The following is a 14377-nucleotide window of genomic DNA, read 5'->3' on the forward strand; positions in this document are numbered from 1 at the left end:
GCACACAAAATAAATATAACAACATATTCTAAAGATTTTCAACATCTTTCTTAAAAATTCCCAATTTTTAGGTTTTCTCACCAAAAACCATTTTTCTTCAAATATTTGAGAAAATCTCACCAAAAACATCTTTCTTTCATCAACATAGTTCAAAAACTCTAAATTTCTATTTTTAAAGGAAAAAGAAGTAAACCCACTTTCAAAGTCACTCATCTTCTTGAATCAACAATCTATTTTCAAAACTAATCAAAGGATGATTTCGAACATCATTTAGATCTTGCAAAAACATATATATAACTCAAAGAAAATCCCTACCTCAAGTTTGAAGAAGGAAATAGCTAAAACCCCCAAAATTTACGGTGTCGAAACTCGATCTCCACCGCACACAACGAAGCCCTCGAAAAGTTATACAACTTTGATAAAGAAACTATAGCCAAAATCCCAATGGATTTGGAGAAATCAAAGAGAGAATATGATTCCTAGAGAGAGAAGCTCTAGATCTGGATCTTGGGGAGTTTTAGAGAGAGAGAGGATTACAAAAAGTGATTTGCAATGTCACTTTCTTGAGCTGATAAAGCGTGGTCCACTTGAGCGTGGAAAGCCCCGCTCGAGGGTCAGACACAGACTCCCACTCAAGCATGAAACCCTGAGCTCGAGTGTAAAATACGCACCTTCAGTACTTTTGCAGACAAAGACCCCGCTCGAGCGCCCAAATGCCTGCTCGAGCATAGAGCAAAATTTCAGAAGCCCGCTCGAGCGGAAGAGCCAAATTCTGGGCAACTAAAAGTTTGGAAAAACAAGCAACCAACCTTTTCCAAACACATAACTATAACCCAATAACCAACAATGAGAGGAAGACAAGGGAAACACGACATGAACCACAATTTAAACAATACAAACCCAAGTCCGGAACATCACAAGAGACGGGTCAAAATCGAGATCGCTACACAACCCACATGCCTTTGGATTGGGCTATATGCCCACCAGAGAGGACTAGATCAGAAAGGAGGAAGAAATAAGAGGCAAAGCCAATGCCAAGAAAGCCGGAAAGCATTAGGAGCTCGTCCACAATCTAATCTGGGGGGACCCTAAATGGTCATTTTGTTCGAGAGAGAGAGGATTTCCCTTTTTGCAGCTTTTCTAAGCCTTGGGTAAATTCCTTGATTAGGCGTGTCCCTAAGTTCGAGATCGCCTTTGACCATCAATTGTAGGACAGTGATGAGGAAAGGGTTGAATCGACCGTCAAAGCTAACTAGAGCACGAAAGATGACTCAGCGAGCCTGGAGTCAGGGTAGCACCGGCTAGTCTCCTCGACAGATCCTACGATCGACGTAGAGAACTTGGGGGATAACTTTACTATCTCCATGATCGAGGAAGAACCGGGTGTGGACCCAACCTCTAGAATTTTGGATGTATTTACGGCACTACGTCATACTTGGAAGCTGGAGGAAGGTTTTCTTTCCGGTTCTGAATCGGGTGATGAGCCAGAATCTGATTCTACTGAGTCTATGGAGTCGAGATCAGATTCAAGTTAGTCCAGGAGGTCTGAGTTTGGCATTTTCGAGGGTGGTAACCCAGATACCAAAGTCTTGTATAGGTTTTCATTCAAATTTTCTTTTGAGTCTGTAACCTAAGATTTGGACCTTTTAAATGAAAACTCAGCAAATTCTGTGTACTTCTCTGTGCCGCTGGTTTGTTGCATTGACCAAGATTTTTAGAATTTTAATGGAAACGAAGAGAAAGAAATTCCTTTGGCTTTGAAAAACTTGATTAATTGAGAGGAGGAGAGGTTTTTAAGCCCTGCATTGATGAAATCATTGCCATTAATGTGGGTACTGAGAAGGATCCACGCTTGGTCTAGATCGGGTCCACGTTGTCTTCGGAGGAACGCGAGCATTTAATCACTTTATTAAAAGATTTCCAAGATGCTTTCACATGGTCCTATGAAGACGTGTCTGGAATCGATCCTAAGATTGTGCAGCACCGGATCCCTCTCGACCTTGAGGCTCGACCAGTCAAGCAGAAACTACGCAGAATTTGTCCGAATTGGGCATTGAAAATCAAGAAAGAAGTCACCAAGCAAATTGATGCAGGGTTCTTATTAATATCCGAATATCCAACTTGGTTGGCCATTATCGTCCCAGTGCTAAAGAGGGATGGCAGAATTCAAGTTTGCGTCGACTTTCGGGACTTGAACAGAGCTAGCCCGAAGGATGACTTTTCGCTACCGCATATTAATGAGTTGGTAGACTTCACCGCGGGGTATGTCTTGCTTTCCTTTATGGATGAGTTTTCTAGATATAGCCAGATTTTAATGGCACCGAAAGATAGAAAAAAGACGGCTTTCACCACACCATGTGGTATGTACTGCTACCAAGTCATGCCATTTGGGTTGAAAAATGTTGGGCCTACCTATCAGAGGGTTACGACCACCATTCTGCACGACATGATCCACAAAGAGGTTGAGGTGTATGTAGGTGATATGATTGTCAAGTCCAAAAAGCAAGAAGGTCACTACACCGCACTGGAAAAGTTCCTTCAACGAATCAGGGAATACAGATTGAGGTTAAACCCGCAGAAATGCACCTTCGGTGTAACGGCAGGGAAAATGCTGGGCTTTCTGATCACTCAGAGGGGAATTGAAGTAGATTGTTCCAAAATCAAGGCCATTTTAGAAATGCCACCACCAAGGACTAAAAAGGAGATGCGTGGCTTTCTGGGTACAGTGAAATTCATAAGACGGTTTATTTCCAAATTAACCTTGACTTTTGAACCACTATTTGGTCTCCTGAAGAAAGGAAAAAAGTTCTAATGGGATGATCGATGTCAATTTACCTTTGAGAAAGTTAAGCAATACCTCCAGAATCCACCTGTGTTGTCGCCCCCAGAGCCGGGAAAGCCTCTGATTCTCTATCTGTCAGTGACGAACTCGACCATGGGATGCATACTAGTTCAAGAATTTGAAAATAAAGTGGAGAAGGCCATTTACTACTTGAGCAAGAAGATGCTGGACTGCGAGACCCACTATACTCCATTGGAAAAAGCTTGCTTAGCTTTGGTATGGGCTACCAGGAAGTTGAGGCACTACTTGTTAGCACATTCTGTAATCCTGGTTTCGAGATTAGATTCCATCAAATATCTCTTTGAGAAACCAGCGCTTATGGGTAGGCTGGCTCATTTACTGCTTTTTCTTTCCAAATTTGATCTCAAATATGTTACACAAGTCAGTTAAAGGAAGAGCTGTAGTGGAATTCCTGGCAGACCACCCAATAAAGGGCGATGAGGTAGTGGAGTATTTGTTCCCAGATAAAGATATTCTGCAAGTGGAAGAGGAAACATGGATGACGTACTTTGATGGAGCGTCTAATTAGTACGGTTACGGGATAGGTGTGTTACTGATAGCACCCGATGATTCCTATATACTTTTAGCCTTCAAACTCCGGTTCAAAATGTCCAACAACGAAGCAGAATATGAAGCGTATATTATTGGTTTGGAAATTGCCCTAGAAGTAGGGACAATAAGGTTGGATGTCATTGGAGACTCAAACTTGGTTGTTTCTTAAGCAAACGAAGACTGGAAAGTCAAAGAGATTATGAAGGTTTACCATCAGACCTTGGATATTTTGATTCCGAGGTTTGAAAAACTGACATTTACGCATCTACTTAGAGAGAACAATAAGTTCGTTAATGCTTTGGCAACTCTATCTTCTATGGTAGACATCCCGCTGGAAGTGAAGATATGTCCAATTATTATCAAATAGAAATACACTCCGACTTATGAGACCATTGCCGCAATAGATGAAACATAAAACAAAAACCCCTGGTACTACGATATTTGAAATTTTCTAGAAAATGAGATGTATCCACTAGGGGCAAATGCCAAGGATAAACGGGGAATACGACGTCTGGCCGTCCAATTTATCATCTGCGGGGGCAACCTATACAAAATGGGCCATTTGGGAATGCACAAGTTGTGTGTTGAAGATGAGGAATCGAAGTGCCTTATGGAGGCTATCCATGTAGGGGAGTGTGGAGCACATATGAACGAGGTTATTACTAGTCAGGGAGTGTGCTAGCTCGGAAGATTCTCAGACAAGGTTATTACTAGTCTACTATGGAGGAGGATTGTATTGGCTTTGTACGACGATGCCACAAATGTCAGATCCATGCCAATTACGTGAATACACTGTCGTCTAAGCTTTACAATATGACTTCGCCATGGCCTTTCTCAGTTTGGGGAATTGTCGTTATCAGTGCGGTCTTGCCAAAAGGGTTGAATAGACATGAGTTCATTCTAGTGGCAATTGAATATTTTACCAAGTGGGTGGAAGCTCAGTCCTATGTTGTGTTGAAGGCATCGCATGTGGCCAAATTTATCAAAAACAATATCATATGCTGATATGGAGTTCTAAATAAGATCATATCAGATAACGGCTCACACTTCAAGAAAAAGGTGGTGGATCTGCTTGAGAAATATAACGTGGCTTTTCACAAGTCGTCAACATACAGACCACAGGCCAATGGAGTTGTTGATGCTGCTAACAAGAATATCAAGAGCATCTTGCGGAAGATTGTGGAAACATACAGGGACTTGTCAAATAAACTGCTATTCACGCTTTGGGACTACAGAACCTCAATCTGAACATCTACAGGGGCAACCCCCTATTCTCTCGTTTATAGGACGGAGGCTATTCTGCTAATTAAAATTGAAGTGCCATCGTTGCGAGTTATGGCAGAGTGTCAGATAGCGGAGATGGACTAGCAATAGAGTAGATTTGAGGAGTTAATGTTGTTTGATGGAAGAAGACTACGGGCATTGTACCATGTCCAGGGCTACCAGCGCAGAATTGCTAGGGCTTTTAACAAGAAAGTTAAGTCTAGGAATCTCAAGAAAGGAGACATGGTGCTCAAGGACATCTGAGCTCCCATTCTTGACCCTAAAGGCAAGTTCTGACCCAATTAGGTTGGTCCTTACATTATCAAATCTATCTGGTCAGGAGGGGCGATTATTCTTATGGACCTAAGTGGCCTGGAGTTTTCACAGCCGATTAACATGGACAAGTTGAAGAAATATTACCCTTGAGAGGCTCGTTAGGCCAAAAACCTGGAAGGGCAACATAGGCAAAAGTTAAGGCATAAAAAAAATTAGAAATAAACAAAACTGAGCTCGCAAGGTTGATAACCCTAAAGGGCGACTTTGGCAAAAGTTAGAGCGCAAAATGAGAGAGTTACTACTCGAGTGAACCTGAACCGAACTGCGTAAGGCCTGATTCCCATTTTGGAATACGTAGGCAACTTCATTCTAAAGTTTGGCCGTAACCATCTCCAGCTTAACTGTCCTGTCCGTCTGTTTAATCAGGTCATCTTTGTCTATCATTATTTATCTCGGTTGTGTTACCTTTATTTTGGTGAAAGGGCCAATTGCAAGACAGAGTGACAATGATAAATGCAGTTATAGGCAGTTGCAATCTGTTGATTCGAGGCTATACATCTTAAGGGTTAATTCTGTGCGTGTCAGGCAGTGATCATTCCCGAAAATTATTTTGGAAAGTTTTAATAAAAGTTGGTTTTGTTCAAAATTTTATCTTTTTACAACTTAGACCATTTTTGAGACCAAAAGAAAAATTCTTAGTGCTCACAACTTTAATTCCATTGATTTCAATATAAATGTACATTTTCCAACTCTCTGATACAAATCAAAGTTGTTTTTACATCATAAAACTTGAAAATAAAAGTCAAAGCAATAAACTAGGGGCATGGATGAGTCACATGCTCCTGCATCATTTGCTCATGCTTGTGAAAATCTTTGCAGGCAAAGTTGGCCCAACCTATGCCTCCTCCTCGAGCCAAGCTAAGCACTCGCCGGAAAGAGCATAACTGAAACTAAGGGCAGGGGCAAGAATCTCTCTCATCCTCCAAGCAGTGAGGTACCGAGTTAAGTGTGAACCACGAAGTGGGAATGAAGCGGGGTATTCTACCCCTTCATTTGGACGGGTCTGATTGTGTGCAAACTAGCGTTTGAAATAGAAGGGGAAATTGAATGCTCTGTAGGTAAGGCCAATCAACTGTATGCCTGGTTGTTGAGACATGCTATAGGTCATCTCAGTCAAATTAAGCCAGGGGCAACGCCAAGTAATGTCAGTCACAGATTTGCTGCACATCCAGTTGCACCACCATCCCTCATTGGGAAAGTCCACTAGTCGCTGGCAGAAGAAATAAGCTCGGGCTGAATATTCAGGGTAAGGGTCCACCACTTTCAGCTTATCCATAAGCCATACCTAGTAAGGGACAAAAAAAAAGAGAGATTAAAGAATAGAGAGATGTAAATTGAAAGAAAAATAAAGAAAAGGGTTTTCAGAGAAAATAGAGCGTGAGTGCCAAGTGATGTGAGAAACACATATATAAAAAAGGGTGTGAAACAATACCTAGAGCAGGAGTGGACTCCCTGCAAACCTGGTGGTCTCTGGCAGATGAAAAGCATATAAACCCATCAGGGTCTAGCTAGTGCTAAACTGACGCAGCTCTTACCCACTTTTAGACATTGGGCTACTTCGATTAGTTTAATGCTAGCTTCGCTGCAACAAGGGGCAAGAAGAAAATGTGTGAGCATACATAAATAGAGGGCATGATGCCGAAAGCCTCACCAAAGAAGGTCGTGTCTATCGTCGATGTTCGAAAAATGATGAATCAAACTGGGTATATCTAGCTCCCCATCATGAGCCAAAGATCGAGCTTTGTGCAAAGTAAGCCCACACATCCATCCCAAAGCCAGGGCATGGCCAATACGGGGCTGGGGCATGATCTCCTTATCACGTCAGGATTCCAACAATGCTTGAAATTCCTTGAGAGTCAAGCACATTTCTTATGCTCCAAAGAAAAATACATGTGTAATTAGGTCCCAAAATCGGACCACGGCATGGAGGAATGGAAAACAAAATGGAGTATGGCTCAACGGAAAAAGCGTGTTATGCCAAAACCTCGAAAATTCATATTTTCTGTGCCGTCTAAAATAGCTATCTAATCTTTGAGTTTCTCTGCAAGGAAGATCTCTATTTTCAAAGAAAACAATAGCTAAAATGAGGTTTTGGTGAAGAAATTGTGAAGAAGACCTTTTGTAGAAGATAGGGTTATGAGTAAAGGCCAACTATCAGCCATTTGGTGGATCACCACAAGTGGCCGGCCGCCCACTTTTTATGGCCAGTCTGTCCACTCTGTGGCCTGATAGTTTGGCATTTTGGTTGTCCTGGTCTTTGTATCTTGAGATTTTGTCTTGAGTCTTTTGTTTATAGCATGTGTGTCTAGCTATGTTTATGTTGTCTTTACTTTGTTTTTCACTTATCAAGTTGTATTTCGTATTTTAGTCATGGGTCGGCTCATTATCTGATTAAAAGTATCGTTCCAATACAAGTATTCTTGGTTTCAAATTCAATTCTATTTTCATTTTATGTAAATATGGTGCGCATGACACAAAGTAAATCTGTTTTCATCAAACTGTAGAGTTTTCCCCTGATCATAGTTCTTACAAAAGAGAGTACAAGTGTTTTCAAGAAAAAATAAAAGCCTATCTGAAGCTATACATGTGCTAAGCTACCAAAAATAAAAGAAACTAAGTAAAAAGTACAAAAATCTGCCCCAGTCGCATCAAGCTTGAGAGGCCCTCTTCATCCTCTTCCTCTGAGGGGAGTTAAGAGTGCTGTCTCCATCAGCACCGCTATCAGAATTGGACTCCAAGCCAGAGCCAGTGTCATCATCTTTGCTCCTTGACTCAGAGCCAGCCTCGGCATCGTCACCGTTTTCTAATCCCGAGCTAGCATCATTGTACTTGCTCTTAGACTCAGAGAGTTAGCTTAGTGCCTCCTCAGAGCCCCTGGTCTTAGTATCATCCCCACTCAAAATCGGCTCTGAGTTGCTATGACTTTGAGCACCTCTGCCTCTGCCTTGACCTCTACGCTCGTCTCGGCCGCGTGCTGGAGCTTGTGTACCTCTCTTCCCTATCGCTGGAGGAGGTGCCGCCAGTGCTGTTAATGCCTTCGGTGCAGATGGAACCTGAAAAACAAGCATCAACATATCCGATACAGGACATGTGGTACGGACTGCAGTAGGTAGTATAAGTATGGTACAGAAAACAGGTGTAGTGTGTCAGTGTAGCGTGTCGGTGCAGTGTGTTAGTGCAATGTGAAGCAATGTATCAGAATATATGTCAGTGTAAAGTGTATCACTATGAGTGTCGCATAGTATGAGTATCGTGTATCAGTGGGAATATGGCATGTCAGTACAGTGTAGGAAGCAATGCAATGCGTGAGGAGAAGGGAAGTATACTTGGATACCGTGCAAAGCGAGCAGCATATCCCTCATTTGCACCATGTGAAATAGGGAGACAACCAGCTGAAGAAGGCCCTCTGTGTACTCTTTGGGTGCCTGCAAGCAAAATTGAATAATCAGTATCCGAAAAGGAAGAATACGGGATGCAAGGTGTGAAGTATGGTCTATACCTGAGGTACACTCGGGGCTCTGACATACCCGTGCCCCGTCTCTGGTGGATCTATTGAGAACCGATAGACCGTTCCGCTCGGCCGCCCACAAGGAATCATGGTAGGAATCGCTGGCCAACCGGTAGCCTACGCAGTAAGAGAAGCCGCTCTAATACAAGCCTCAGCCCCTTGAGCAACCTCTTCGGCCAAGGGAGCACCCGCTGCATCGCCCGCACGAACGCCAGTCAGGGGTGCCATAAGGTGAGTCCTAATGAAGGCCGTGTAATCTCTGTTCCCTCGGAAGTAGTCGGTATCTAGCCCCACCATATACTGAATAATGGCCTGCTGAGAAGCTATCAGTTGTCCTCATGGATGCTGGAGGCGGCATAGGAACAACCAGGGCGGGCAAGCCTAGTGTCTGGCGTACAAACCACTCTCCCAAGAACCAGGCCCGATAGAATGGACCCTCTAGCAAAATCTGATATCGGGATGTAGCCCAGGCTCCAGCATACTGGACCCTAACTCCAGCTGGCATCGTCGTCCATAGCTACCAGGTGATCTGCGAATAGAGAATTTACAAGTTGTTATTTGCTGCCAGTTGTCAGAATATGGATCAGAATAGTAGTAATGGGAATAAAATGGAAATGGCTGAGAGTTTTAGATTACCTCACGGGCAATCATAGTGTCGAAGTAGTGATGATAGAAGGTGAACGTCATGTCCTCACTGCTGCACCTGCCATCATACTGTCGCGAGTAGTGCACGACTGGAGCAATCTCATCCATCGGCTCTGGAGCAAGGGTTGGGAAATAGGCGTAGACTCACAACTGCAAGAAAAGATCAACAGTGTTATCAACAGTGTGTGAGTAGCTATTAAACAGAAAGTGCAAGGCAGAAAGCACAATGCATGAACATGTATAAGGCAGAAAGTGCAAAGGAAAAAGCATAAAAAAGTGAACAAGATCGAAAGTGCAGTGCATACCTCCCAGGCTCTCCGGTAGCCTCTGACCTTGTCTCCCTTCATGCGGGAAGTGAAGCTTATGTAGCCGTAGAGTGTGGCAAGGCTGGCTCCACCCCAGTCGTAAAACCAAACCCGGGGCAAGGTCACAAGGGCGCTCAGCAAGTACAAACCCACGGTATTCCACCTGTTCGTGAACAAGGTGGTACTAAGAAGGTACATCAAGAAGCCTCAGGCATACTGCTTTACCTCTTCTGACGTCTCAAGCTGACTCCTGCGGAAGCACTCGAGGAACCAATTATATCGCACCATAGCTGGCCTGTATAGAGGCGGGCTCGCTCTAAGAAGGTAGATCCAGGTCATCTCCCACTGGCCCATGTCCATGTTGAAAGGGATCGAATCACCCCCTACTCTTAAGCCTGTGATCATCGAAAATTCATAGGGGGTCATCATCATCTCCCCAGCGAAAGAGAAGTGGAAGGAGTTGGTGGTATCCCACCACCTCTCCACTAATGCTCCAAGTAGGGCTCGACTAACCATGTGGCACGTGAGACCAGTGTAGAGTAAGTTAAAGCCTGCCTCATTGACAAGGTAGTGGACCCGAGAGGAGAGCTCGTGATACCAATCCCTGGCCGTCACTGCCCCGTAACTCCTATAGGAGCAAGAGTTCTTCTGTGGCAAAGAAAGAGTGAATCAGATGAAAGACAGTGATAAAAGAATAGGCAGATGAAAGGCAATGCAAGATATTCAGATGAAAGGCAGTAAAATAAAGTGTGTACCTCAGTAGCGCCGTGGGAAATGTGGGAATCTGGCTTTCTTAGTAAAATATACTCTGACACAGCATCAGCAAAATCATCAAAGCACCTGATGCCTCCAGATGCCATTGTGTGTGTGTGGGGGTGGTAAGTGGCTGGATCAAAGGGCCTCACCCTCAATGGCAGTAACTCAGGCTCGAGCCCTAGAGCGAACTTTGCCTCGAAATCGGCGGCAATGTCCTCTGCCGCTTCGCTAGCCGCAACTGTCGGCTCCTCGATTTTGGTAAAGGGCAAGTGGAACCCCGAGAGGGGCGTCATCATGAGGAATGTCGTTTGCCATCTGAAAAATGAGTGAAAAGTCGGTGAAAAAATGAGGGAAAATGGAGAAAAGAGGAAAAACTTGGAAAAAGTCAACTCTAGGAGAGAGAAAATGAGAGAAAAAGTCAAAACCCCAGGAAGTTCACAAAACCCAAGAAAAACTCAAGGGAAACAAGCCCAAAGTGTTAAAAATCTGAAAAAATCAACAAAAACAAAATATGATCGGTTCAAAGTGAAGGGGACCAAAGAGGTTTTAAGAATAAAGTTTGCGTATGACGTTGGAAAACGAAGATCTAGAGAGAGAAAGCACCTAGAGAGAGAGGGGATGATTTCAGACTTGGGTGTGTGAGGAAATGAAGTTTAGTGATGTATTTAAAAAGACTCGTGGCTAAAAGATCGAAGTGCGCCCATTTTTGCATTAGTGGTCGGCAGGCCCCTTTTGTGGCCTAGTGTTGGTTTTGTTCCCCTTTTGTCCTAACAGAGTATGGGAGGTCCGATTTTGGGTCTGGAAAGAAGGATTGAGGTATTTGCATTGGATTTGATTTCTGAGGAGCTCGAAACTATGTTCCGGTTGTGCCGTTCCAATACCCGTTGTACTCCGCCGCGCGAACATGCCCAATTTCAAATATGAACAAGGTGTATCCTTTTTAAGCATTTTGCAAAGCCTATGAGAGGTAAGTCGGAGGTTTTTGTCGAACATCGCTTTTGTTTCTTTTATTGATTTATATATCTATTACCTTTTTTTGCATAGAATGTGCACTCTCACACACTTTGTATGTTGCAAGTGTGCATTGCATCGTTTGTAACTCACATGCTTTCGATTATCTTGCATAGAACATGTTTTTGATTCTTGCATAGAACATGCTTTCAATTAATATCATATGTCGGTTGTCTATTATTTTGCATAGAACATGTGTTGTCATCATACTGAATTTCAATTACGTTGCATTGTGTCGTATTCATGTGCGTCGTGGTGTCCACCCTTGTCGTGAGATTTGGGTTCCCTTCCTTTAACCTCACCATGCGGTAGTGTGGCTTGGTTTGTTTTGTTATCCTCTCTACGCAAAAGTGTAGTTAGGAACACCTCGCTACGTGGTGGTGTAGCCTGGTTGTTCTTGTTCCTCGGCATGCTCTCTAAGCGGAAGTGTAGTTAGGATCACCTCACTACGTGAAGGTGTAGCCTGGTTGTTCTTGTTCCTCACCACGCGGTAATGTGGCATGGTTTGTTTTGTTATCCTCTCTACACGGAAGAGTAGTTAGGATCACCTTACTACGCGGTAGTTTAGCCTGGTTGTTCCTATTCCTCGCCACGTGGTAGTGTGGCTTGGTTTGTCTTGTTATCCTCTCTACGCAGAAGTATAGTTAGGATCACCTCGCTACGCTGTAGTGTAGCCTGGTTGTTCTTGTTTCTCGCCATACAATAATGTGGCTTGGTTTGTTTTGTTATCCTCTCTACACGGAAGTGTAGTTAGGATCACCTCGCTACGTGGTAGTATAGCCTGGTTATTCTTGTTCCTCGCCACATGGGAGTGCGGCTTGGTTTGTTTTGTTACCCTATCTACACGGAAATGTAGTTAGGATTACCTCTCTACACGGCAGTGTAGTTTGGTTGCTCTTGTTCCTCGCTACGAGGTAGTGTAGCTTGGTTCTTTTTTGTACTTTTTTGCGCGGTAGTGTAGTTAGGGTTATTTCTTGTACTCCTCTATGCGGTAGTGTAGTTTGGTTTGTTTCTCGTCTTTCTGAGCAGAAGTGTAGTTTGGGCTAGTCTCTTGTTAACCTTTCTTCACAGAGGTGTAGGTGGGATTATTTCTTATGCGCGGAAGCATAGTTAAGATTGCTCTCGTTTATTTATTTCAATTGTTGCGTCGCATCATATGTATCATTTTGCATCTTGCCTATGAACTACGTTGGTTTGATTCCTTATAAAGGGATACGTAGGCAGCTTTCGAGCGCAACCAATTTAATTTATGTCTTGATTGTTTGCCCAAGTCTTACGGCCTTGTCAAAATGGGTCGTCTCTGGGCTTTAACATTCACTCACGTCATTTCATGACTTCAAGCTCTGTCAAAGAGGGGTAACTATAGACACCCCATTTTTGACCGCCCTTAAGACTTGGGCCCTACCGATTGATCACCCAATGATGAATTTACACGCTTGTCCAAATGCTCGATGTCCTTAGCAGGAAACCTCAGTTTTTAGCCTCAAAAACCTACAAACATTGTACCTTATTTTTGGACCAAAACAGTAGTTTTTCAAGCCTAACCATCTAGAGACCTATAGACCCACTAGTGGCCTGCCACCTACTTATGTAAAAATTCAGATCTTTTTTGCCAGCCATCTCCATAGATACATGCACCACACCAGCTATGTCTATATGGATATTTTCGAGATAGTCTCATATACTTATATATATAGATGACTCCCTCTCATGTTTTAGGGTTAGAGAAATTTTGGAGAGCAAAGTTTTGGAAAATATTTCTCTCTACATTTCTCTCTCTCTTGTAACTTGTATACCTTCTACCTAGACTCTCTAAACAAAACTTTGAGGGTCTTTTGCTGAGGTTATTGAGCTTGCATTTAGCTCTTGAAGGTGTGGAATTAGTGATTTGTGAACAAAAGGATTATTCCTCTTCAAGAGGTATACATCCTAGCTCTTTTGCACTACTTCTTTTCCATCTTTCCTTACTATTTTTGGACTATTTTTTACCTGTTTTTGTGGGGTGAAACTTGTGGTGTAAGGCCATTAAGGGCAGAGGAGTGGACCACTCCTCTTTGACCCTTGTCTTCTAGGCTTTTGCCCTTGTGTTTCCCACCTTTCCATTAACGCTTTTTGAGCTATTTACCACTAATTTTTAGAGGTTTTTCAAAGGCTAAAATGTGGTTCTGAAGTCCCAAAAATGAAGGGATTAGCCTCCCGTCCTTTGGCTTGTTTACTAGCTTAATTGCACCATTATTTTAGCTTGCTTTTGTAGATGTTGTTACCTTAATTTTAGTGCTATTTTAGCCTACTTTAGGGCTGTTTTAAGTTGTTCATGTTATTTATTCTATGTAATGGTCCTAATAGGTTTGGTGTTCTAGGTATTAGACACCAACCTATTTGAGTTGATAACATTTATTTTAAGCTTTTCATACTTGTGTTCAGCCCTAATCATCTCTGTGTCTCTCTCATTTCTTGACTTTTTCCTTGCTTTGAGAGTCGTTTCAAATCGATTGTTTGTTTAAGCTTGAGATAGAGATTGTTGTGCTTAATGGTTTAATCTCTTCGAAGGTTTATTACCACCGACATGACATCTCTCTCATACCCAAAACAACCTTTTGATTGACATTTCTCTCCTTTAATGGACTTAATGCTCATTTTGGACTAAAATGACTAATGAATGAAAAGGTAATTAAAAAGGGTAATCAATTGCTTAAAATGGAGCATGATAATAAAATGGTTTGGTTTCAATCAGACGTTAATTGAACCCATTGAGTCTTAAGTCGTTTCATACTTGCTAATGATGAAAATTGTTCAAGAATCAATGTCAATCACCTCCCCTGATCAATATCATGATAGTGAAGAGGTTCATGAGTCTTTAACTGTGCATTTATTGAAATTGTATCCCTCAGTTCCTAAGCCATCACGCAATGAATTTGCACCGATTGATGGCTTGCGAATCGAGCATGCCCTTCTTTTGAGCTGTCTGATGATAAGGAGAGGCAGGGTAGACAAACATCCCCTGAGAATGCTCTGTTTGTGCTTTGTTTGTTTTCTGTTGCAGTAGGAGCAACCCAACATTAGTGGCCGACAGGCCACCTTTACCATACGGTAGGCCACTATTAGTGGGCGGCTGGCTACCACCTTGGCATGTCAGCCACCTTTTTCAGTCAGGCAGTA

General features: G+C 42.9%; 1 protein-coding gene across 2 annotated transcripts; it reads right to left on the reverse strand.

The window, feature by feature from the left end:
* Positions 1 to 7490: 7490 nt before the first annotated feature.
* Positions 7491 to 13548, reverse strand: LOC114323014 (uncharacterized). Of its 2 annotated transcripts, none has more exons than XR_003651005.2 (5): positions 9452 to 13548; positions 9138 to 9296; positions 8493 to 9030; positions 8328 to 8418; positions 7491 to 8046 (listed from the first exon to the last, which is right to left on the reverse strand). XR_003651005.2 is itself a non-coding variant. In XM_082903924.1 (5 exons), exons 3-5 carry the CDS (start codon positions 8589 to 8591, stop codon positions 7843 to 7845), a joined length of 402 nt encoding a protein of 133 aa, XP_082760050.1. In that variant the 5' UTR covers positions 8592 to 9030; positions 9138 to 9296; positions 9452 to 13548; the 3' UTR covers positions 7491 to 7842. The 2 variants fall into 2 exon arrangements, 1 of the variants encoding a protein (XP_082760050.1); XM_082903924.1 differs by having other exon boundaries at positions 8320 to 8418.
* Positions 13549 to 14377: the final 829 nt, after the last annotated feature.

The sequence above is a fragment of the Camellia sinensis genome, chromosome 14, assembly GCF_055761805.1.
Source record: "Camellia sinensis isolate YWXY chromosome 14, ASM5576180v1, whole genome shotgun sequence".
NCBI lineage: Eukaryota > Viridiplantae > Streptophyta > Magnoliopsida > Ericales > Theaceae > Camellia > Camellia sinensis.